General features: G+C 41.5%; 1 protein-coding gene across 2 annotated transcripts in view; it reads left to right on the forward strand.

Moving 5' to 3' along the window:
• ATP7B (ATPase copper transporting beta) overlaps positions 1-25,320 on the forward strand; it is a 53,534-nt gene that overhangs the window by 22,625 nt on the left and 5,589 nt on the right. The window contains exons 1-17 of one of the 2 annotated variants that reach the window (XM_054388136.1): positions 1,891-3,073; positions 4,673-4,834; positions 6,086-6,249; positions 8,745-8,906; positions 12,432-12,508; positions 12,881-13,055; positions 13,616-13,849; positions 14,049-14,140; positions 14,282-14,409; positions 15,954-16,108; positions 16,356-16,490; positions 17,223-17,417; positions 18,862-19,044; positions 20,564-20,714; positions 20,768-20,794; positions 22,265-22,411; positions 24,290-24,432. In XM_054388136.1, coding sequence (XP_054244111.1) covers positions 1,891-3,073; positions 4,673-4,834; positions 6,086-6,249; positions 8,745-8,906; positions 12,432-12,508; positions 12,881-13,055; positions 13,616-13,849; positions 14,049-14,140; positions 14,282-14,409; positions 15,954-16,108; positions 16,356-16,490; positions 17,223-17,417; positions 18,862-19,044; positions 20,564-20,714; positions 20,768-20,794; positions 22,265-22,411; positions 24,290-24,432 — 3,513 coding nt within the window. The other variant, XM_054388144.1, reaches the window with a different exon arrangement.

Here is a 25,320-nt window from a genome sequence, read left to right on the forward strand (position 1 = left end):
CTTGGTGGTGGTAGGAAAAAGATTTGTAGTACTGAGCCTTCTGATCCAGTGGCCCCTTCTTCAGCCCCTTCCTGCAGTAATGCCCACTATCAGGTGCTTTATTGAGTGCTGGAAAAGCCCATGCCTTCACAGGTGAGAGAATAGATGTCATAGTAGCTTATGTCTAGCTCTTTAGTAGTTAAAGCTGCCTTAAGTCATGGACATGAATTTTGATATTCTTTCCATGTAATTTGACAATCTGGGACTTGTCCCTCCCCTTCTTTATCACTTGGTGCCAGCAATTTCCTTTGGTGATAGAGTCTATGCTCAGATTACCTGTTCTGTGAGAAGCATTGCCTTTATTGCTATGTTTTAAATTATTTGTTTTAGTATTATTATTGTATTATTATTTCATTTTCAGTTGAACTGAGCGCGTTAAACTCTAGAGTCTCAGCACTGCAGAGCCTATGAGAACCCACTTCTGGGCCGTTTTCAATAGGGGCCATTACATTCTGAAAATTTGGTTTGGGTCAAACCAGTGAGTTCCTGTAGCTCAACAACATATGTTTTTTATTAGGTATCTCACAAGGAGGTAGATGAAACCATAGTGGGAACTACCTGCATATGTCTTTGTGGCTTTTAAAATCTTTGTCAGATGTAGATTTTAACTTCAAAGATGTGTATACATGCAGACAGCCCAGGTGTTTGTGTGCATGCATATCTATCTATCTATCTGTCTATCTATCTCTATCATCTCTATCTCTCTGTATCTATATATCTTCAGATATCATGCAACTGGTTCTTCCTGTGTAAGCTTGGTTCAGGCTCAGAGAAAAGTCTTGATTCTGTTTTCTGTGGACTCTTTCGCTTGATTTGAACTGCTGATCAGTAGCAGGTTGGCCAAACTGAGTGAGCTTCTGACATTTGTGGAGAGACATTCAGCACATGTCTCTGAACCTTTGTGCCAGTGCCAGTGAGCTCTGAAGATCAGGGTTCAGGCTTCATGGTGAAAGTGCCCCATGGCTGCAGAGCTCAGGTTTTAAATGATTGTATTGGAGTGGGAATGTTAAGACAATTTGTGGTGGTTCTAAGGCTATACCTTTTATTTCTTCTCACTGAGTTTGAGCAGAAAGGTGAAAAAATGTCAATAAATCACTATTGGGTGTGAGAAAGAGAAGTAATGATTATTCTAAACACTTCCATTGGAGAGAGAGAAATGTTTAAAAGTCAGTACTCAAAAGGTACAGGCAGTCTCCCGGTCTGTCTGTCTGGTGTTTCTCTGCTAGGCAGTCTGCGTTTCTCTTCTGCACTTAGCTTCACAGATAACATACTGGCATACTGACCTTGAAAAGCTAAGTTTAACAACCTCTCTGCTTCTTGGCTTTCTTCCTCTGCCAGGGAGGTCTGGGGAAGGCAGGGGAAGAGGCAGAGCCTCTCTGGGGCCAGGGGGCTTTGTTGTGTTTTTCTGTAAATTATACATATTTGTAAATGTTGTGAATAGTGTATATATGTACATATGCATTGCATTTCATCATAGATTGTAGTTTTGCCTGTAAATACAGCTTCATTTGCTTCCATACTGAGCTAGTCTGGAGTTGTTATTGTGGGAGGGGAATTTCAGCCCACCACACTACAATACAATTTCACTTCTATATCCCTAGTGAATTGTTTTTAAGTTGCTGAAGAGAAGTGTCAGAAGCCTGATTCGTCATCATGGACATTGGTAATGTATTCAAGGTGTCAGTTAATGTTGCGAAGCATTTCAGCAGTATAGACTGACTTGAGAGCATGTGCAGAGTATGGCTGCCTTTACAGGGCTAAAGATACATACATTTTATTATATTTTTCTTTCTTGCTCCTTAGGCTTTGCCAAACACCGATTCTCCTCCTGACTGTGAGCTGGAGCCTACAATGAAACAAAATTTTGCTTTTGACAACATGGGCTATGAGGAGACCTTTGAAACTGTGCCCTCTCCATCTTCCCAAGAACACATTGTGGCAGTCAACATTGTGGGAATGACTTGCCAGTCATGTGTGCAGTCAGTAGAAGGCCAAATTTCCAAGGTGAAGGGCATTGTGAGTATTAAAGTCTCCCTTGAACAGAACAACGCTGTAGTAAAGTATCTGAAGTCGGAAATAAGTCCTGAACAGATTTGCCAGGAAATTCAAGATATGGGCTTCGATGCCAGCATAGCAGAAGAGAGGTTGACAGCAGCAACTTCAAATTCATCGTGCTTGAAAGAAGCAGTAGTTAAGCTTCGTGTAGAAGGCATGACATGCCAGTCCTGTGTCACCAACATTGAAGGAAAGATTAGGAAATTGCACGGTGTGGCAAGAATCAAGGTGTCACTTGGTAGCCAGGAAGCGATTATTGCTTACTATCCTTACATCATTCAGCCTGATGACCTCAAGAGCCATATTAGTAACCTGGGATATGACTGCACCATTAAAAGTAAATCAGCCCCTTTGAAGCTGGGTGTACTTGATCTCGAGCGCTTGCAAAATGCAAACCCCAAGGAGACACCGACAAGTCTTGAGAGTGATGGGCTGGATCCACTAGTCGCCAAAATGAGTAGCACAGCTATGGTGACTGTACAGATAGAAGGCATGCACTGCAAGTCCTGTGTCAGAAACATTGAAGGAAATATATCAGATCTTCCTGGCATACGAAGTATTAAAGTGTCTTTGGAGCAGAAATGTGCTGTGGTGCAGTACAGCCCAAATTTAATTACCGTGTCAGCTTTGCAGCAAGCTATTGAATCCCTTCCACCGGGAAATTTCAAAGTATGCCTCCCTAATGGTTCAGAAGCCAATAAAGGAGCATCTCCATCATGTGGTTTGCCATGCAAAAGTCTCTTCAGAGAGCCACCCCAAGACGTGACATACATAGCTATTATTAGGATTGATGGCATGACCTGCAGTTCTTGTGTACAGTCCATAGAAGGGACCATATCACAGAGACAAGGAGTGCAACATATAGCAGTTTCTCTAGCTGGCAGAACTGGGACCATATATTATGATCCAGCTGTTACTAATGGAGAAGAGTTAACAGCTGCCATAGAAGACATGGGGTTTGATGCTTCTCTGCTGACAGGTAAGATATTTTTTCTTCTGTGAGTAATGTGCAAGCAGGGCCATGCAATGCCTATGTTGAGACTGTCTTATGGAAAGAAACTCTTAAAATATCACATTGGCATTGCCTTTTCTAAGGGGCTGGCCTGACCTGACCTCACTTAGCAAGGGAGAGGTTACAGCTGTGAATCACCTTATTTCAGTCCTTAATAACTTCACTAGTGGGTGGAAGAGTTGAATTATATGATGAAGGCAAAAGGTTTGGAAGTTGATGCAAGGTCTTTCAAATATCTGATCCCCTTACCCACTGAAGCACATTTCCTTTTCTGCCTACAGACTGCTGTAAGTAGATCTATATAACCAAATGTTTTCATTTTTGTTCCAAAACAGTAGACCTCGCAAACTTAATGAAAACTCTTTCATTTAAACCCACTTTTTATCTAGCTAAAGTATCTTTTTAGTGTCCTAATCCTCTCAGCTTCATTTCTTGAATATTTTTGCTAACCCTACTTTACTAAGCCTTACTTTATTCAAGATAAGTGGCAAGGCACAAGTACACTTTGGTAGGAGCAGGTGCTTTTACATGTCAGATGCAGCACAGTTTGTGCATTTTGTATATGTGCTCAATGTTTAAGAAGTTGCTATGGTACACAATCTTCTCTCTATCAAATTTAAAATGTAGCAATATTTATCTGCTTCAATACAACAGATTTGCTGTGAGATACTGATGTGATTTACGTGCAATGAATTTGTTTGATCACAGTATACCACATCCTTTTATCTTTCTCATTGGTCTAATCCCTCTGAATCTGTGGAACTGCTACAGATGAGGAAGAGCCCATATGTGGTGTTTAATTATGATTTGTTTGATTTATAATTTGTTGGTGGGAGACTTCCCAATCTATCTGTGTAAAAAGAAGGGTAGCCTCAGTGTTGAACATGTTCAGAAGCAACTCTTGTGCTTTTGCACAAGCCTCTGTGCAAGAGAGGTGGTTTGTGAATGCAGTTGGAGCTGCTGAGTATATGGTAAAGAACAACAGGCCTATATATGTGAAGTGGGTGCTGCAAATCCTTCCACTACTCATTTTGCAGTACTTGCAGTATACATATTGTGCCATAAAGAGAAATCTATTGAGAAGCTTGCTCTTTACCTTGCTTGAGATGAAGTGCTCTGAGTCCTGCATAGATGACAAGGACAGAATAGCTATGACTAAACTACATTCTCAGTGCTGGATAAGGATCCTCTAGATACCAATATATCTTTATTGATTGGATGTAGCTGTCAAGTCTAGGCATTGAAATAGAGAGGAGTCATTTGCCATCTGAAAGTGGAAAACAGTTCTGTAAACTTATATGGTCATGCAAGTGGTGCTAGTTAGTGTAACAATCTAAATTATTTCCATGAAGAGACCAAGATTACTATGACACCTTTCAAACAAGTAAGAAACTTTTCATGGCTGATAAATGTGACTGGCTTGTAGTTTTCCATTTTCTGATTGTGCTGTCAGTAGTTCAGTTTACTGTGTGTCAATTTAAGATACCACCACTGGAGGACGTAGGCACCAGCCTGATGCCATCAATGCAGCCATACAGCCTCAAGCTCCAGAGCCTCCTCACCAAGGCTGTGCCTCAGATACCTCAGGTGCACTTCAAGACAGTCCTCACCTCGATGGACCAAAGCAGCACAGCAGAGCAACAGCTGAAAAGTGTTTCTTACAAATCACAGGCATGACCTGTGCATCGTGTGTTTCCACCATTGAAAGGAATCTGCAGAAAGAAGATGGTAATAAATTTAGATTCCTATAGCCATTTATAGAACGGGTGACAGAGCACTGGAACAGGCTGCCCTGTGGGGTTGTGGAGTCTCCTTCTCTGGAGACTTTCAAAACCCACCTGGGTGCATTCCTGTGCTACCTACCCTAAGTGATCCTGCTCTGGCAGGGGGGTTGGACCTGATGATCTCTTGAGGTCCCTTCCAACCTCTGATATACTGTGATACTGTGATAATGAGTCTATGAGGGACTATGGGATAAGAAAGGTGGAAGGTGCTGTGGTACATCTGGAGGTTAAATAGACTTAATGCTCTTTCTTAGTGCTGATGTAATGACATTACTGTTTATACTATTGCACTGATGGAGAAACCCAGTGGACATATTTGTGTTGTAACAGTAAGTTGTTGTGATAAAAATTTCAAATAGGGCTCAAGAAAACAACAGAGAAATGGTTCTCATTCAGCTTTCAGGGCCTTATTGCTTTACAGAGTGATCCATCTCTTCCAAAGCTGTGGAAAGCTCTTGACACATTTGTGATATGAAACTGACCCTTCAGGGCACATTTGCACAAGCAGGTACAAACAAATGTGTGGCTTCAGTGCCTAGGTAATTATATTAGCTTAAGCACAGCAAAGTTTATTAGATTAGAAGTCAGAGGACTGAAGCTGCCTTTCCTCCAGCTGCATTGAACAGATGTGCCTCAGTGATGTTTGATTTAATCTGTGTAGGCATGCCTTTGGAGGGTTTTGCTTATTGATTCCTGCACCCTCAAGTCTCACAGTGATGGTCTCACCACCTTGATTTAAAAAAAAAAAAAAAAAACCTCATCAGTACTTAGTAACAATTTTTTGCCTGTGATTTTTATGTTTTGCATTTCAATTCTAACAGTAGATTTCTGTGGGTTTATTTGTTTTTTAATAGAAAGAAAGAGGGGGGAAAAAAGGAGAAAACTAAGAAAATAAAAAAGCCTAACATTGTACTGTCAAGTTTATTTGGGACTTTCCAAACTTAGTCCAGGATACAGCTTGCAGCAATGAGATTGCTTCTGAACATCCTTTTTGTCTCGTATCACAGCAAAATGCACCTCCTTCCCAGTGGAACTCCCATGATTTCTCAGTGCTGAAGGGAACCACAGTGTGGCTGAATCTCAGTAAAAACAGAGAAATTGTTAGGCCTTTTACATCTCTAAGTTGTTACAGCCTTCATTGACATACCTCAAAGGAGGTACATTATCTAATAATATTTTATTATTGCTGCTGCAGGAATTGTTTCAGTGTTGGTAGCACTGATGGCAGGTAAAGCAGAGATAAAATACAAGCCAGAACTCATACAGCCTCCTGAAATAGCACAGCTGATCCGGAATTTGGGTTTTGAAGCTACTGTCATGGAAGATCATGCAGAAACAGAAGGAAAAGTGGAGCTTCTTGTAAGTCATATGTATTTGAAATTATCTGTTGGTTTTGGAAAAGTCAAATCTGGAGGAATAGTTTTCTTGCAAATGCTTTTGTTTAAGGAGTTATGTCTCCAGTTCTGGCTGGTTACACTTTTTTCTTTCTAATTGCTGAAAACACAAAGTCAATTTGTCTTAGTAGAATTTGTCTGAAGGTGCTGAAATAAAAAGTGATAGTTGTGTGTACAGACTAGGCTTTCATTAGCAAGGAGAAATGAAACAGGAATTTTTTTGTGAAGACACTTCAGTCAAAAGTACAGACTCTGAGCAACTGAGAATATATCACCAAATAAGTGTTGATAATGCCTAAGGAATTGCATAGAGGTCTGAGAACTCTGGGTAAAATTACTAGGCTGTTTATGTGAAGGATAGGTTCTTCAAAAGTCTATTTTTATTCTCTGATATATGACTGCTGCAAGACAGATAACAACAGTTTGCAGTTGTGCTAACAGAACATAGAATGATAGAATCAGTCAGGGTTGGAAGGGACCACAAGGATCATCCAGTTCCAACCCCCCTGCCATGGGCAGGGACACCTCACACTAGATCAGGCTGGCCAGAGCCTCATCCAGCCTGGCCTTAAACACCTCCAGGGATGGAGCCTCAACCACCTCCCTGGACAACCCATTCCAGGCTCTCACCACTCTCATGGTGAAGAACTTCTTCCTCACTTCCAGTCTGAATCTCCCCACTTCCAGCTTTGTTCCATTCCCCCTAGTCCTATCACTCCCTGAGATCCTAAAAGTCCCTCCCCAGCTTTCTTGTAAGCCCCCTTCAGATACTGAAAGGCCACAATAAGGTCACCTCAGAGCCTTCTTTTCTCCAGACTGAATAGCCCCAACTCTTTCAGTCTCTCCTCATAGGAGAGGTGCTCCAGCCCTCTGACCATCCTGGTGGTCCTTCTCTGGACACATTCCAGCATGTCCATATCCCTCTTGTAATAGGGGCTCCAGAACTGGAGGCAGTACTCCAGGTGGGGTCTCACCAGAGCAGAGTAGAGGGGGAGAATCACCTCCCTTGACCTGCTGGCCACACTTCTCTTGATGCAGCCCAGGATCTGGTTGGCTTTCTGGGCTGCAAGTGCACATTGACAGCTCATGTTGAGCTTCTCATCCACCAGCACCCCCAAGTCCCTCTCCTCAGGGCTGCTTTCCAGCCAGTCACTGCCCAGCCTGTATTTGTGCTTGGGATTGCCTCGACCCAGATGCAGGACCCTGCACTTGGTCTTGTTGAACCTCATGAAGTTGGCTTGTGCCCACCTCTCCAGCCTGCCAAGGTTCCTCTGGATGGCATCCCTTCCCTCCAGCATGTCTGCTGCACCACACAGCTTGGTGTCAGGAAGTCGGAACATGCCTTACTGAAACCACAAGTGAATTTTAAGTAAGCAAGATGGAGTTACACATGCAGAGTTTGACTTTGGCAATGTTAATATGACTGCTGTTAGAACTCCATTAGCTATACTGTTACAGTTAATGCAATGTACAAGTGTTGCTATCCAAATATATAGCTGTTGGGAGGTGATCTGCTGGAGAGCAGCCCCGTGAAGAAGGATCTGGGAGTCCTGGTGGAGTAGAAGTTATCCATGGGACAGCAATGTGCCCTTGTGGCCAAGAAGGCCAATAGTAACCTGGGATGCATTAAGAGGAGTGTGTCCAGCAGATCGAGGGAGGTTCTCCTCCCCCTCTACTCTGCCCTGGTGAGACCTCACCTGGAATATTGCATCCAGTTTTGGGCTCCCCAGTTCAGGAGGGAAAGGGATCTACTTGAGAGAGTCCAACAGAGGGCTACAAGGGTGGTTAAGGAACTGGAGCACTGCCTTATGAGGAAAGGCTGAGACCCCTGGGGCTGTTTAGTCAGGAGAAGAGAAGACTGAGAGGGGATTTAATAAATGTTTATAAATATCTGAAGGCTGGCTGTAAAGAGGGAGGGGACAGGCTCTTCTCAGTTGCATGCTGTGATAGGACAAGTGGCAATGGATATAAATTACAGCACAGGAGGCTCCACCTCAACATGAGGAGAAACTTCTTCACTGTGAGGGTCACAGACCACTGGAACAGGCTCCCCAGAGAGGTTGTGGAGTCTCCTTCTCTGGAGACTTTCAAGACCCATCTGGATGCATTCCTGTGTGACCTGCAGTAGATTATTTGGTTGTGTGGTCCTGCTCTGGCAGGGGGGTTGGTCTCAATGGTCTCCAGAGGTCCCTTCCAAACCCTAACATCCTGTGATCCTGTGACTGTAACTGGTAGTTGCAGAATTTTATAATAAAAGTGGATAGTCCTGTTCTCTCTTCGTTTCTTGTAAAACAGCTCTAATAATAGCTTCATGCTTAGGCCTTAGGTCAGTACCAGCAGAGCTTGAATAGTCACTAATATCTTTATGACATGGGGAAGCTTTCTCTCAAATTCATCCACGACTACTGGGTGGGATGTGGGGGACTGCTAACTGTACCTAAATTTGTCTGTTTTTTTTAGATTACAGGGATGACTTGTGCTTCTTGTGTTCACAATATTGAATCCAAACTCATGAGAACAAATGGCATATTCTACGCCTCCGTTGCACTTGCTACTTGCAAAGCTCACATCCAGTTTGATCCTGAAATTACTGGACCTCGAGATATTATAAAAATAATTGAGGTAGGATTTAGAATTTTTTTGTGTATGAACAATTATAAGGTTAAATTAAAATGGAAATATAGCAGCTGGCATTTGAGAGGTTTCAGTGACTTTTGCAGATGACATAGTGTTACAGTTTGAAGGGGAAACTTTAGCCTAGTCTCTGACTGAAAAGACTAAAAATAAATTACCACTGGATGCAAAAGAAAAATAATGATAATGTCTACATACTTCATTGGATTGCTAATGGGTTATAGAGCAGAGGCATAAACAGGTCTTTCTCTCTTTTCTTCTTCTGTTGCTTCTGCTTGCAACTTTCCTCTCTCTCTTTTCCTTGGCCTTGCCAGTGGTATCTCTGTTTTGACTACTGTGTGAGGTAACGGGAAGGAGGAGGTGAACAGGTGCCCTGCATCCATCCAGGGGTGTTCTGAGGAGTTTCTGAATCACAGAATCACAGAATTAACCAGGTCGGAAAAGACCTTTGAGATCATCAAGTCCAACCTATCACCCAACACCATCTCATCAACTAAACCATGGCACCAAGTGCCTCATCCAGGCTTATTTTAAACAATTCCAGGGATGGTGACTCCACCACCTTTCTGGGCAGCCCACTCCAATGGCCAATCACTCTTTCTGTGAAGAATTTCTTCCTAACATCCAGCCTAAACCTCCCCTGGCACAGCTTGAGACTGTGTCCACTTGTTCTGTCACTGGTTGCCTGGGAGAAGAGACCAACCCCCACCTGCCTACGACCACCCTTCAGGTAGTTGCAGAGAGCAATAAGGTCTCCCCTGAGCCTCCTCTTCTCCAGGCTAAACAACCCCAGCTCCCTCAGCCTCTCCTCACAGGGCTTGTGCTCCAGACCCCTCACCAGCTTCGCTGCCCTTCTCTGGACACGTTCCAGCAACTCAACATCTTTCTTGAACTGAGGGGCCCAGAACTGGACACAGTGCTCAAGGAGTGGCCTAACCAGTGCTGAGTACAGGGGCAGAATGACTTCCCTGCTCCTGCTGACCACACTATTCTTGATACAGGCCAGGATGCCATTGGCCTTTTTGGCCACGTGGGCACACTGCTGGCTCATGTTCAGCCTACTGTCAACCAGCACCCCCAGGTCCCTTTCTGTCTGGCTGCTCTCCAGCCACTCTGTCCCAGCCTGTAGCACTGCATGGGGTTGCTGTGGCCAATGTCTAGAACCTGGCACTGAGATGTGTTAAATCTCATACCCTTGGACTCTGCCCATCTGTCCAGCCAGTCAAGGTCCCTCTGCATAGCCCTCCTACCCTCTAACAGATCAACACCTGCCCTCAGCTTGGTGTCATCTGGAAACTTACTGGTGATGGACTCAATCCCCTCATCCAGATCATCAGTAAAGATATTGAATAGGATTGGGCCCAGCACTGATCCCTGGGGGACACCACTAGTGACTGGCTGCCAACTGGAAGTGGCACCATTCACCATTCTGTGTTGTTTATAAATTGTAAATATATATATATAGTACATATATTGTATGTTTTGTACATATTCATTGCATTTCATATTTCTAGGTTGTAGCTTGCTTGTAAATACAGCTTCATTTCCTTCCAAGAACTAGTCTGGCAATTTTATTTTGGGGGGTAGTTTCTCCAAATTAGTTGGTGGGTAATATCTACCCACCACACATATTTATTGCCTTATATTTCTATGCTCTTGTGGTGAAGCTACTGTATATGCAGTAATGCATAGTTTCTCAGGTTATTGCTCTAAAAACTCACCCTAAAAGCTACAGAAGGAAACCCTTTTTTATCTCTATCTGGTAAAAGTGTCTTGTATTTATTCCTTACAGTTCCGTGTGTAGAATCATGTGTCTCTGGTTTCCAGCCATTTTGGTGAAGTGTTGATACTTCAGAAAAAAATACTACTTTCTCTTGCTGCTGAAAGAGGCTGTAAAAGAAGTTTTGCAACAGCTCATACCAGAAGTATTACACATCTCTATATTCACTGGCATTTATTCCCATGTCAGTTCAGAGAAGAACTTTTTTAAACTGAAAGAGCTTGTGATACAGCCATTAAAGGAAAAAAAATCCTGGCCTACCAATAACCACACAGATAAAATATACCATTATTACAGCCCAGGTGCAGACAAAACTTTTTCTTGTTCTGCCCCACCAGAAGGGAAGAGAACGTAGTGTATGAGATGCATGCAGTGAGTAGTCAGTAGAAAACATTTGCCCTTCATGTTCTAGGGTATTTACTCAGAAAAAAAGTGCTCCTAGACCACTGAATGGATGTGGCAGCAGTGATTAAGGTGTTAACTAGTAAACTCTTCAGGTGAGCAGAGTAGTTCTGTGAAGTGTATCTTACCACAGGAGCATCTCATGATGCAGATACGAAGTTTAAATGTATTGTGCTTTCAAACATGCTTTGGGGTTTTTTTTGTGGGTTGGTTTGTTTGCATCTTTTTTGTCGTTTTTGTTGTTGTTTTGTTGGTTTGGTTTTTTTGGTGGGAGTCAGGGTTCTACTGCAGTAACTCACTGAAGTGTAATTCAAAACTGTCTTTTTGTTGCATTTCTTTATGGGGTGCAGTTTGTTGTTTTACAGGTTTAAACTGATTCTAACCACTTTGGTTTTCAAGTGTATCTACTCAGCTGTAGTGCTAAGGAGATGCTCATGAGGTTGACTAGCCCAGTAGCTTGTACATTTTTACTTTCCTTTATGACATTTCCCATCTCTCATACTTATTTCAGTGGAGATGTAAGGGAATAAATGTCCTCCCCCCCGACTTCTGCCCTAGTGAGACCATACCTGGACTGCTGCTAGTTCAAGAGAGACAGTGATCTGCTGGAGGAGTTTAATGGAGAGCTATGAGGATGATTGTGGGACTTGAACATCTCTCCTGTGAAGGAATACTTAGAGGACTGGGGCTGTTTAGTCTTGAAAGGGGATCTTATCAATGTCTGTAAATACCTCAGGGGTGGGTATCGAGATGAAGGTGAAGGTCTCTTTTCAGTGATGCCCAGTAATAGGACAAGGAACAATGGGCACAAGCTAGTTCTTTATGGTGAGGGTGATGGAGCGTTGGAGCAGGCTGTTCAGAGAGGTTGTGGAGTCTCCTTCTCTGGAGACTTTCAAAATCTATCTGGATGTGTTCCTGTGCAGCCTGCCCTGGGTGATCCTGCTTTGGCAGGTAGGCTGGACTCGGTGATCTCTAAAGGGGCCCTTCCAACCCCTAACATTCTGTGATTCCCTTGAGGAGGAGGGAAGCAGAACTTTAGCTGCCGGTGGAAGCTTCTTGTGCATAAGAAACCTGGGACACTTACTACATCTATATACTGTGTCTATGGATAAGTAGCCAAAGTCCTTTGCAGTTTACATTGTGTGTACTGTCTGAAATATCCTCTCATGTTGGCAGGATCTAAAAATAGATAAGAAGTTGGCATGTATTAAATGTGGAACAGTGTCCTTTTCTGACATTTCTTCTAAAAGTAGCATCGTTTAAGTATGGTATATGCATTATCGTTATTTTAATCAAAGCTAACTCATCTTCCCTCCCCTTTCAATAAAAAGGAAATTGGCTTTCATGCTTCTGTGGCTAGAAGAGTTCCAAATCCACGTAACCTTGATCATAAAAAGGAAATACAGCAGTAAGTATTTACCATTGTCTCTCACTAATGAACATGTACAGATCATGTCTTGTATCTCACACCCCACCCACCCCACTCCTCCTGGTTAATTTTGCATATTTAATTTTATAATTTGCCATTTAGTTAGGGTTCTTTAATTTATTTCATTATTTCCAGTTTTTAACTGATAGAAGTCTATGTAGTTAAACATGTATAAGACACTGAATGAAACTTTCCCAAATATCTCAAAGCTGTGTGTTAGTACACTGCTAATACCCCAAGCTCTGCACTGCAAGTACAGAGACCTTGCAAGTACTTGTACAGGTATGCAAGTACCCTACTGGGTACTGTGGGGTGTACAACAATCAGGGATTTACAGTTTCTACTTTTCAGGTGGAGGAAATCTTTCTTGTGCAGCCTGCTGTTTGGTATCCCTGTCTTAATCCTAATGATTTATATGCTAATACCTGACGGTGAGCACCATGGGTCTATGGTGCTGGAACAGAACCTCATTCCTGGATTGTCTATTTTAAATCTTCTCTTCTTTGTCCTGTGTACTTTTGTTCAGGTACGTTCTCAATACTTTCTAGGGGTTTGCTTTCTATTCATTTCTTGTTTATATATAATCAGATGTGATAAAGACAAAAGATTGGAAAGGTTTTGTGGATTAGATATTCTCTCTTGTCTGTGCCACCTATGCAGAATGAAGTGGCATTTTTGTGCAAGTTATCCATTCTATCCTGCCACAGTTGCATCAGATAACTTCCCAGGTGGGGAAGGTACTGTCAAAATGAAGAAATACTTCATCAGCTGGAAACTAATTGGATAGCTATAGGTAAATCCCTTCAACTTTTGTGCCTTGTTTATTTTGCATTTTTGAGGAACTAAAGATGGTATTTAGCTGGCAGAGATGTTTTAAGAACCAGGAAGGACAAGTGAGAGGATGACAATGGAGGTGGTCTCCTAGGAGACCACTCCACACAAGTTGTATCAATACAAAAATTGCATGGGACTGCAATGTCTTTCCCTACATACTACATATTTATAATTCTCTTATAGGAATATTATGTACTCTCTGCTTTTACTGCTGTGATCTTAATATGAGTCTGTCCATGCTCACACCAACAGTTTCTTGGTGGATGGTATTTTTACGTGCAAGCTTACAAATCACTGAAGCACAAGACAGCCAATATGGACGTGCTCATCGTGCTAGCCACAACAATTGCTTATGTTTATTCCTGTGTGATCCTGATGGTGGCAATAATTGAAAAGGCAGAGAAAAGCCCTGTGACTTTCTTTGACACTCCTCCAATGCTGTTTGTGTTCATTGCCCTTGGGAGATGGCTGGAACACATAGCAAAGGTAACTCATCTTCACACTGATTCACACACAAATACATATATTTGTGATGACAGTAGAAGAAAACTATTCAGAGGAATTTTTGAGCCAGATGTTTCTGATTTAGCTATATTATACAAGGTCATTTAGAGTTTATTGTGTTAACTACTAACCAGCATTTATATTTCTTAATATATCTTAAACATTCATCTCTGTTTTATAGAGTAAGACCTCAGAAGCTCTTGCTAAACTTATATCTCTTCAAGCCACAGAAGCCACTGTGGTGACTCTTGGACCTGACCACTCTGTCATCAGGTATATATTTATGAACCAAAAGCCCTTCAGCGTGCCTTGGTGCAAAAATTGGGTTTGATGCAGTTAATTATGAGAGCACTATTATTCTTTTGAAGCCAATAGCATTAAATCATCTGTGTGTTCTGCTTGTGTCTTTTGCAGGGAGGAGCAAGTAGCTGTTGAACTGGTCCAAAGGGGTGATATCGTAAAGGTTGTTCCTGGTGGAAAGTTTCCGGTCGATGGAAAGGTTATTGAAGGCAGTTCTATGGCAGATGAGTCTCTTATTACTGGTAAGTTCTCTTACACTTAAGCAAAGAGCTGAAATCATCTTAGAATTCTTCCTTACAAGAACAGAAAGCAGACTCAATCCAAAAGCTGTTGTCTGAATAAATTTACACCTTAATGACTGCTATGCCTAACTTTTGTAGGCTTGAATCCAAATCTCATGTCTGCATACACCCTAAAACGCTGAAGAATTTCCTCACAGTTTGGTCATTTTTACTAATGTATTGATGGGATAGGTAAGAGTCTAAACAATACTGTCATTATTCCAGAGATTTGCTGGGAATTTCCTCTGGAATGTGTTTGTAGGCATGGTACCTTCTCAGAAGGAACTTCTAAAGGGTGATCTGGAAATATTGCTGAGGTGTTGGGATGTCTGAATATGGACACTGAACAGGGCTTCTGACAGGGATCTCCCAATAAGCAAGAAGAGGGAATGAAAGCCTCACAACGTGTGGCTCATTAAGGGTCATGGGACTTTTTCAGAGCTTCTGGAATTTTAATTTCCTTTTGTAAGGATTTGTAAGGATTCATAATTTCATTTTGTAAGGATTCATAATAAGGATCTACTGCATTCTACAATTTTTATAAATAAGGTAAAGGATAGAAAAAACTTTTACATTGGCATTGGCTTACTTGTTTTAGTTACGCTTGTTTTAGTTTACTTTGCTTGGGGAACAGGTACACTCTTAGTTTAAGAGAACCTGTCATTGTCACTAACCTTAAAAACTGAAAAAAAAAAATCTTGTACAGCAAGTGTTCTTAGAGAGGCTGTGTGAGAACAGGAGCTTTGTCACAAATGCAGCATTTCTAGTCTTTGAAAACTGAGGGTGGTGGAAATAAAGACAGATTGCTCAAACTCCCCTGGCCAGGCAAAGTGTTAATCAGAGACATTCCTTGAAGTTCCTTGGTCATGGGTTTAGCCATTTGAATGAATATTCAATACCATGCTAATGTCATGCCAGCTTTAAAATGAAAGTGCTGGCTGGAGCAAAGTATCATGAGGCTTGTGCTTTGGATTGTAACATGAGAGGCTTCCTGTTTCCAGTTGCTGCTTCTGGTTTTGGGGTGTTGCTGTTTTCCTCTGGGTTGGCTGTGGGCTTGGTGGTGGTGTGTTATTTTATTGCTTTTGCTGTGCTTTTCTGTGGAACAGGCTAAGGTACCTGCACACCGTATTATTTCCATTAAACTCCTGATCTCAACCCAGGACTTTCTCATGTTACTTTCCCTCATCTGTGTTGGGGCGGGGGGGCTTGCTTGTGAGAGCAGTCTGTCTTAAAACAGGACGTCTTTTTACAAGCAATTTGTTCCTGGCCCTTTGGAGGGGTGTCATACTGAAAAGTTAGGACCAAGGAAATGGCATTTGCTTTCAAACTAAACTGAGAAAAAACGTTTATAGAAGTATTACACCACTTACACTTCTTTGCTAGACAGAGGTATACAATAGATGATTTATGGTCGTTATTGCTTGGCATACTGATTTTGCCAGCATACAATGGGCTGTGTGCTAATGAGCTGTGTTGGCTCATTAATTCTTACTTTTTCTTTCTAGGAGAAGCTATGCCAGTCACAAAAAAGCCTGGGAGCACAGTGATTGCTGGTTCTATAAACGCACATGGCTCGGTTCTTGTCAATGCAACTCATGTTGGCAGCGATACCACTCTGGCACAAATTGTGAAATTGGTGGAGGAAGCACAAATGTCAAAGGTAAAAATAATTGAAAAGAAGATGTTATTCAATGATTTTGATTAAATAAGAAAAAGTTTCAGGATTTTGATGTATCTATTTGTTCACCAAACTGTGTGGGGTTTCAGACTTCAAAATGGAATCCAATAAAGGCTATTAGATATTTTCATGAACTCAGCAGGTTTATTTGTTTTGGCCATAAACATCCAAACATCTGGGGTTTTTTTGTGTGTTTCTTTTTTGTTTTTGTTTTTTTTTTTTTTTATAGGCACCCATCCAGCAACTGGCAGATAAGTTCAGTGGATACTTTGTTCCATTTATCATCATCATTTCAACAGTGACATTGATAGCGTGGATTGCAATTGGGTTCATAAATTTTGATGTTATTCAGAAATATTTTCCTGTAAGTAATTTCATAAAGAGCTGGATTTTGGTGCTGGAATATCTTCTAGTGTAGTGAACATACCCTTTGTGTGTAGGGTTTGCAACCTGGCAAATACTTTTGTATAATGTGATGTTTTCTACATAGAGCAGATAATTACACTAATGAAAATCTATCAGCAAATACAAATATACTTTTGCATTTAGCTCCTAGTTCTGCAGGGTAGGAGAGTTCCTGCAAACTGAACTTATTGACAGTTTAAATATGAGCTGTAGCTGCATTTCAAGGAGCTGAGACACTCATCATGCCTGAGGTTTTTCTTTAGCTGTCCTTGTTCCTGATGGCAGATAGCGGTTTTGGCTTTAGAAAGAAGATGATCTTCTGTTGTCTTTAGGATATGTATCTGCTATGCTCAGCAACTGTGGGGATCTGTGTACCTGGAAATAGGGTCCTTTTGCTAATGACTATAATGGAAATGCCAGCAAGTTATATTGTCATCCAGGAGCATGAGAGCAGTCTCAAGTGTATGTGTGCTTGAGCAGCAAAAAATCCAGAAAATACTGCCATAAAAAAATTCATAACATCGACCTTTCTCTATGATTGCAGTAACAATAACAGATTGCTTTGCTGTACTGAAGGTTGCCAGGTAAATGTGGGGTTTGAAATTACTATAATCGATTGTACGTCTATGCTATCTTCTATCAGCAATCATAAAGCTTTTATTTTTCTCCCCTCTCTTCCCTCTTTTTGCAGAATCAGAACAAACATGTTTCGAAAGCTGAGCTAATACTGAGGTTTGCATTTCAAACCTCAATCACTGTGCTGAGCATTGCGTGCCCCTGTTCTTTAGGCTTGGCTACCCCTACAGCTGTAATGGTGGGCACAGGAGTTGCTGCACAGAATGGAATCCTCATCAAAGGCGGAAAACCCCTGGAAATGGCACACAAGGTTAATTGTTCATTCTGTACTTTTGTAGCTTACCCGGCTCTTGCTACATGAAATAGAATTTCCCAGGAAATTCTACAGACCCAGAGAAAGACTGCAGAATGTTTTTTTTTAAACATAAGATGTAGGAGAAAACCAGAATGACCTGAAGTTCTTCTAGTGTATAGAAAAGATGGAAGTGAGATAGAAAAAGCCCTTCAAAGGCAGAAAAGTGATAAAAAGTAGAGGATGAGATTGAAGGGGGAAAAGGCTTGACATGTCCACAGCTGTTGAAAAGCACATGAATTTAAATTGTGTTATAATATGCTGGATTAGACATACACAGAACATTTTAAGTGAAAAAGGATGGCAAGAGTAAGTTAATCAGACTGATAATTCTTGTTCTTACTGGACATTATAAAGCATAGACCAGAAATTTTTCCAAGCCTCTGCAAACAAACCAACCAACCCAAACAAATGAAACACACACACACACACAAGCCCACCAGAAAGTCTGCTAATTAGTGTCAGGACTTTTTACCATTCTAACCTAAATGAGGAAAGGGTTAAGGCTTGGAAAATTAGGTGACCTGTTGTATTCTGCAAGGTTGGTAGAATGGAGTAGCTGGGAATGGAAATAGTGCCTACTTTGACTTTTTTTTTTGTTTCTGTGTTTCTTTGTGCTGTGTTTATCTTCAGGATTAGAATTGACTTGACCTTTGGGTTTCAGTGTATGTGTGGCTGCATCTATTCCCTCAGGACCTGTTGAGCTGGCTAACAAGTGATTACTGAGTTTAGTGAATAGCGTGAGGCTAGCATGAGGTCAGGTTGTTGTTTGTGGAACATGCTGCAGGTTCTTGTACTCTATCCACCTGCTCTATCACCCCATAACCTCTTGAGTCCTCTTTCCTCAGCAGCATTGTTAACAGTTTCGAGTAGCACTCCTAAAAGCCCTCTTTGCTTCATACTTTGTGGAAAAAGTGTTGCAGGTGCCATTACATGAATTCTGCATGTGAATACATATGAGTACACACTCCTTCTCTGGAGACTTTCAAAACCCACCTGGATGCATTCCTGTACAGACTACCCTTAGTGATCCTGCTTTGGCAGGGGGATTGGACTCGATGATCTCTCGAAGTCCCTTCCAACCTTTAATGTACTGTGATACTGTGAGAGGCAGTGCAAGTCCTTCAATGCCTCTGTTATCTGAGATCCAGATATAAGTACAGGACAATGTTGTAGCTTCAGAGGAATCACTGTATGGGGAATTAATATGAAAGTGTAAGAAGAGCTACTGTACAGATGGTTGAATTCCATACATGAACTTCTAGTTTTACAGGTTTATTCTGTCTTGGTGTAGATATAGTCATCTTACTATTAAGGTCTTGCCTGTGTTTCTGTGCCTCAAGCTCATGAGCATCCCTGTGTTTGCAGGGCTTAGGCAGTAACTCTGGTTTATTTCTTGCAGATCAAGACTGTCATGTTTGATAAAACTGGGACCATTACCTGTGGCATTCCTAAAGTCATGAGGGTGCTTTTGCTGGGAGACACAGATGTGCTCTCTCTGAAGAAGGTACTGGCGGTGGTTGGCACAGCAGAAGCCAGCAGTGAGCATCCTTTAGGTCTGGCAGTCACTAAATATTGCAAAGAGGTACTTAGCCCTCCTATTTCATCTAAGGCCTGAAGGCATCTGTGCAAATGCTGTGTACAATGAGCAAGTTCCAGAGGGACAGGCTTGCCTGAAAAGTAACAGGCTGAAAAGCATCTTAGTCTGGACAACAGCAGAAAGCATATTCTAGGCTTTGCTTTTCTGGTAATGCTGTGGAGTTCTCAAGCAAGATCTTACAAAGTTTTTTCCTGAGCAACTGGGAAAATAAGCATTGTGGAATATGTGCAGGAGGAATGCTTATGCTTAAATAGCATTGTGCAGCAAATATGTGTGATGACACTTCATGTTACCTGTCTGTAGTAATTTCTGTTGGTCATTTGCTTATCTGAATAGACTAGGCAAAAAGCTTTAAAATCTTGAATCTTAAACTATGACATTTGTGAGTTTCACAAATGAATTAATAGATTACTCAAATCTTAGCAAATTTTACAAATCCTTAAAAAGGTCATTGATGTGTGGAACATCTTCCTCAAATGTTTCAGGAAGAATGAAAGCACAAATAGTTACTGAAATAGGAATTCTTTCTGCTAAAACAGCACATTCATTTGTTTATGGAAAAATTGTCAAGAATATATCAAACTTATTAGTGATAGACCATTCAGTGGTAAAATTTAGAAGTTAACATGTAAATTCAGATGGAAAAAGAGAGTGTGGATAACAACTGAGTTGCCTCTCTTGATATTTACATTTTCTGTTTTCAGATTTGTCTTAGTACCCTGACGCTTCTGTAGTTATTCCATCCACCAATTATTACTGGATCATGAATTATATGAGTTGTAAAGCTATGCTGTTTTCTAATTTTCTTACTGTCTGCCTTGCCATCCCTGTGTTGTAAGGTCACTGAAAGGTACATGTAATTCCGGCTTCTAAAGACAACCCATAATAACTTGTTTATAAGTCAATATTTTCTCCATTTATTTTTTTAGTCATTGGGTCCTAGTAATCTCTTTTTTCATCTTGAAAAGGCTGGCTTCTCTCTCTAACTCAACAGACAGATTCAGTTTCCTTATCATCTAGATAGAACAATTAATTAATTAAATACAGTTTTTCATTCTACTTTTACCTATACATAAAAGACTTTGCCCCCCACCCAAGCCAGTTGTCTGTGGGGTTTATTAGAAATTACATCTATTCAGGAGCTGTGTGGCTTATTGTTATAGTATTTCTCTTTAGTTCCTAGCCTTGAACTGAGGTCATGAACCACCAACGTAACTGCTTCCTCCTTTTTCCTCCCAAGAAAAGCTGTCCTTTATGGTTTGCTGGTGCTAGGCCTATGACCAGGATGTGACCTGTGTGGATGCCCCTTTCTGGAAGTCTAAACAACAGCACATGCATAAAATCCTTGAGTTTTAGTTCTGTGCTACTGATACTCCATGTTGCTTTTCAGTTGGTCATTCATTGTTAAGAGGAGGAAAGAGGCCTGGTTTTGGCAGTGGTTATCTAATATTTGTAACCCACATAAGCAGCACGGACTGACTACAAACTCTGGGTACATCCACAGGAGCTTGGCAGTCAAAGCCTGGGATACTGCACTGACTTCCAGGCAGTTCCAGGCTGTGGCATCAGCTGCAAAGTCGGAGGTGTTGAGGCTGTCTTGGGCATGGCCGAGGAGGGTCTCGATAAGCTGCATGCTAAGAGGAGCAGGGACAGCAGTGCTCTTCTGGGAGGTGATGCACTGATGGAGCTCCCGGAGGCACATGGTAAGTCTGCCCCAATGTGACCACCAGTCACGGTGCAAGAGCTAATGAACCAACAGTGCTGACCACTGTAAAACAGTCCTGTCAGCACCAGGAACAACACACACATGGGCTTGCGGCAGAAGGAGTCAAAAAACACGAGGGATAAAAATGCTCCTGAATAAAAATTGAAGCTCTCTGTTTCTCCTGCTCTTCATCTCTCTGCAATTAAGAAACCCACATGAGAATTTAGATGCCACACTCACAGAAAGAGTCATTTGCCATTGGAATGGGCTGCCCAGTGAGGTGGTGGAGTCACCGTCCCTGGCAGTGTTTAAAATAAGACTGGAGGAGGCACTTAGTGCTATGGTTTAGTTGATTAGATGGTGTTGTGTGATAGGTTGGACTTGATGATCTTGAAAGTCTTTTCCAACCTGGTTAATTCGGTGTGATTCTGTGGTTCTCTGATGGGTACTCAAAATGTCCATAGGCAAGGCATTCTCAGCAGTGTTCCTTTTGAATTAAAGAATGGTCTAGCAGAGAGCAAAGTTTGCCAGCTAGCATGATCTTCTCACTTAGAGCAGTTACATTTAACATACATTACCTTACTGCAACTATTTATATCCTACCCTTTGTCTCATATTAACTTGGACCTTTTGTTTTCTCTTCATATGTCTCTCAAGGCACTTAATTAAAAAAAACTATCAGCAGAGGCACAATAAAGCATGTTTTTTATCTTCAAGCTGAGTTTCAGTGCCTGATGTTTTTGATTAGGCCAATACATTTGTGGGTTTTTTTCAGGCTCTGTAGAAGCCACTTTGCTCTTTTGTAATGTAGGAGAGAGAGAACAAGAATTTAAAGTGTTCCTTGTGAAGCTCATCAGTTCTCTTCAGAAGGCTGTGGCTCTCCTGACCTTTTTGAGAAAACTATTACAAAAGTTAAGTAAGAACTTTAATCATCAGAACTCTACTATTTGTGTATGGTGTTAATGTAATGTTTTCTCACCTGTTTCATACAGCTCTTTTGAAGTGAGATTGAATTTATAATGATGCATTACATACTGTTTCATTGTTAGAACAAAACTACTTTTTTTTTCTTGCCAGAAATAGCCTTTATATTTGTAAGAAGTCATTAGCTGTGAGAACAAAGCAGCATGGCATTTATGAAGTGTGCATACCGAAATGATTCAGAAAAAACACAAATACAGGCAAATACTTCCATTAAGTTCATTACACAGTTCTGTGTTTTAACAGGACAAATTGAGTCTTAAAGAAGAAAAGTTAATGAGGCTGTCTTCAAGTAGTACCTATGCATTTGTGTTTGCCCATGACAGCAGCACTAATTGTGTTTGTGGCTTGGGTGTGACCATTGCCAGTCCAGAACACACATGAAAAGAAATCAATTAGTAAACCTCTTCAGAATCTCCTTTCATAGCTAATGCACCCTGACATTATCATCTGGAAACATCTCTGGCTTGTGTTCAGTATTTTTGAGTTGCTCATTTTTCTTTTTGTTTGTACACAAAGGTCCATCAGCTTCTCACACATACTCGGTGCTAATTGGCAACCGTGAGTGGATGCGACGCAATGGCTTGCAGATTGCAAATGACGTAAATGATGCCATGACAGACCATGAAATGAAAGGACAGACTGCCATACTAGTGGCTATAGATGGTAACTGATGTTTGTTGGGGTGGCTTGATAAATATCAGTGGATGAAACTGATAAAAATCATGAAACTGATAAAAGCAAACTCTGGAACAATTGGTCAGTGGCTTAATGTCAAGAAACTTCTAGTCTTTTATTGCAGAACTGCTTGTGAACTGCAAAGTGTTATGGGCTTAAGAACCATAGAAGTTCTTAAGGTCCTCCAGAAGGATTACATAGTCTGGGGTGAGGAACCCCAGAAAATGTAATCTTTATTATTTCATTCCCATCATGCTGCATCTTCCCTATATAAAGGGGTTCACAGTCTGTTCTCCCCCTTTTCCTCCCTCTCTGCTCCCGGTGTGCACCGAGCTGTTATCTCTCTGGTATTCCGGGGGAGGCTTTCTCCCTTCAGCAGCCTGGTTAGCTTTTGCTACACCATTTGGGACTAGGTTGTGGGGGGTGTGGGAAGCAGAGTGGGTAGGGGAGGTGTTTGGCCTGGTTGTGGGGAAGGTTTTGGGAAGGTTCTGGCCTATTGAGGTTTTGGGAAGGCCAGGATGGAGAACTGAGCTGAGGCCGAGTATAAATTTTTGTATTTTGTATTGTTGTATATAGTTGTGAATAGTATTTCCATGTAACTTTCCAATTGTGTGTGTGGAGTGTTTTTATATTACTCCTTTGGCCGGGGCGGGGGGGGGGGGGGGTGTAAAATAGCTTTCTGTCTGCCTAACCTGAGACACAAAGTATCGAGGTGTTCTTGAAAGAAGCTTTCACTGCAGAAGAGTGTTTTTAAGATTTTATTGGATAGCTTTTAATTTAAGTATTAATTTCTGAACCTCCTGTTGTCTAGGGCTGTTGTTCAGAATAGCAGTGCCAGTTCAGTGCCGTGTTCCATCCTGACTTCACATTGCTTTAGCATCACAGGCAAACCTATTACATCACTGACTTAAAAATACATCATGAATAAATATGATCATTCGTTAGACCATTCAAGTGTAGTAGATTAATCTAAATGAGTTTTGCCAGAGGGATTCTATTCTGTGCTATGCAGAAAGAGATCCCAGAGAATACCTTTATATGTGAAGCTGCTCTAACAGTGATAGTTTTATCAGTGTAATCTTGAAATGGGGCCTCTGATTTGATTACTGAATAAAATATTCTTGGTGCTCCTGAGAGCAAGTTTGAGAGGCACTTGTGTGTTTCAGCTTGGACTCCATCAGCAGTCCAGCAAAGTCAAGTGCTCTTAACATGGAATTAAGGCCCCTCATGTACAGCTGGTATGTCCTACCTCTGCTAGTGACAGCAAACAGAGGGTGCAAAACCTACTGAAGTCCTTGCTTTTGAATGACAAACCTTTGCAGTGACAAAGCAATGTGAGATTTTTGTAAATTGCTTGAAGGAGGCATGGATGCACCTTTGAGTCAATATATTGGAAGACATATGCAATGCTTCTATACGAAAGTAACAGAGATCCAGCCCTGAAAAATTAGGGAACATAAAACCAGATACCCTATATGCTTCTTCCTAAAGGAGTGGCTTCAACATCTGACCTGGGAACAAATACAAAAACTTTCTCTGGCCCACTATTGTATTTCTCTATATCATAAACCCAAGGAGTCAGGCATGTTTAAAAGTTACCTTCCTCTTCTCGCCTTTCTCCTGGGCCCTAAATATCAAAAGTGTTTGTTGTTCAATCTGAGACATAAATGAGAAAAGTATGTTTGTGTGTGTAAGAAAGACTACAACTTAGAAAAAGGTAGACAGTTGTTTAGGCTTATGAGTGTCAATGTTGCCCAGACTGCCTTATTTCACAAACTGCCACGGTGTGCTGGAGGGAAAGTCCTGCTCTCCTCTGCCACTTTGCCTCCCATAGCTCTCCCTAATGGAGGATGTTTCTTTGCACAGGTGTGTTGTGTGGAATGATTGCAATAGCAGACACTGTCAAGCAGGAGGCAGCCCTGGCTGTGCACACCCTGAAAAACATGGGAATAGACGTGGTGCTGATCACGGGGGACAACAGAAAAACTGCAAAAGCCATCGCTACGCAGGTATCTGCTGCTTGGTGTTTCAAACCAATACATGGTGAGGTTCCTGGAGAATAAATCTTATGCAGAGCGACTGAAGGAGCTGGGGCTGTTTGGCTTGAAGAAGAGGAGGCTAAGGGGAGACCTCATCACTCTCTACAACTACCTGAAAGGATGTAGAGAGGTTGGTGCTGGTCTCATACATAATTAGTGATAGAATAAGAAGGAATGGACTCAAACTGCAACAGGGTAGGTTTAGACTGGACTTTAGGAAAAAATTTTTCACAGAAAGGGTAGTCAGAATAGCCTGCCCAGGGATGTGGTTGAGTCACCATCCCTGGATGTGTTTAAAGGTCGTTTAAATGTTGTGTTTAGGAATCTGGTTTAGGAATTAACTTTGTAGAGTAGGGTTAATGGTTGGACTTGATGATCCCAAAAGTCTTCTGTGATTCTGTGTGATTCTCTGCTTACTCCAGTGAATTCAGAGCAGGAACTCAGAGTTTCCATGGATGTGTTAAATGAAGAATAACTTTTCTTGAATTGGACTGAAAATCAGGTCAGGTCAGGTCCTATGGCATAGTAAAGGCCAGGGGCAGCATTAAGATCCCACTGAAAACAAGCAGTCAGAATTGCTCCAGAGATAGTTTCTTGCAGTAATTAGTCTGTTGCCGAACTGAAGCTTCCTACTTCCCTTCAGTGAAGGGCAATCATGTTTGGTTAGTGACAAAGGAAAATTCCTTTAAGGTCCAGTCCTGTTCCCACCAAGAGAAGTGGGAATTTGTCGTTATCTTTAAGAGTGACATGGTAATAACAATAAGAATTATGGAAAAGCATTGTGGTCTAAAAGAGGTTTGGTTTATAAAAGAGGTTTGGTCTTATACCATCTCAAAACACACAAATCCATGGGCCCTG

Source organism: Indicator indicator, chromosome 1, assembly GCF_027791375.1.
Source record: "Indicator indicator isolate 239-I01 chromosome 1, UM_Iind_1.1, whole genome shotgun sequence".
NCBI lineage: Eukaryota > Metazoa > Chordata > Aves > Piciformes > Indicatoridae > Indicator > Indicator indicator.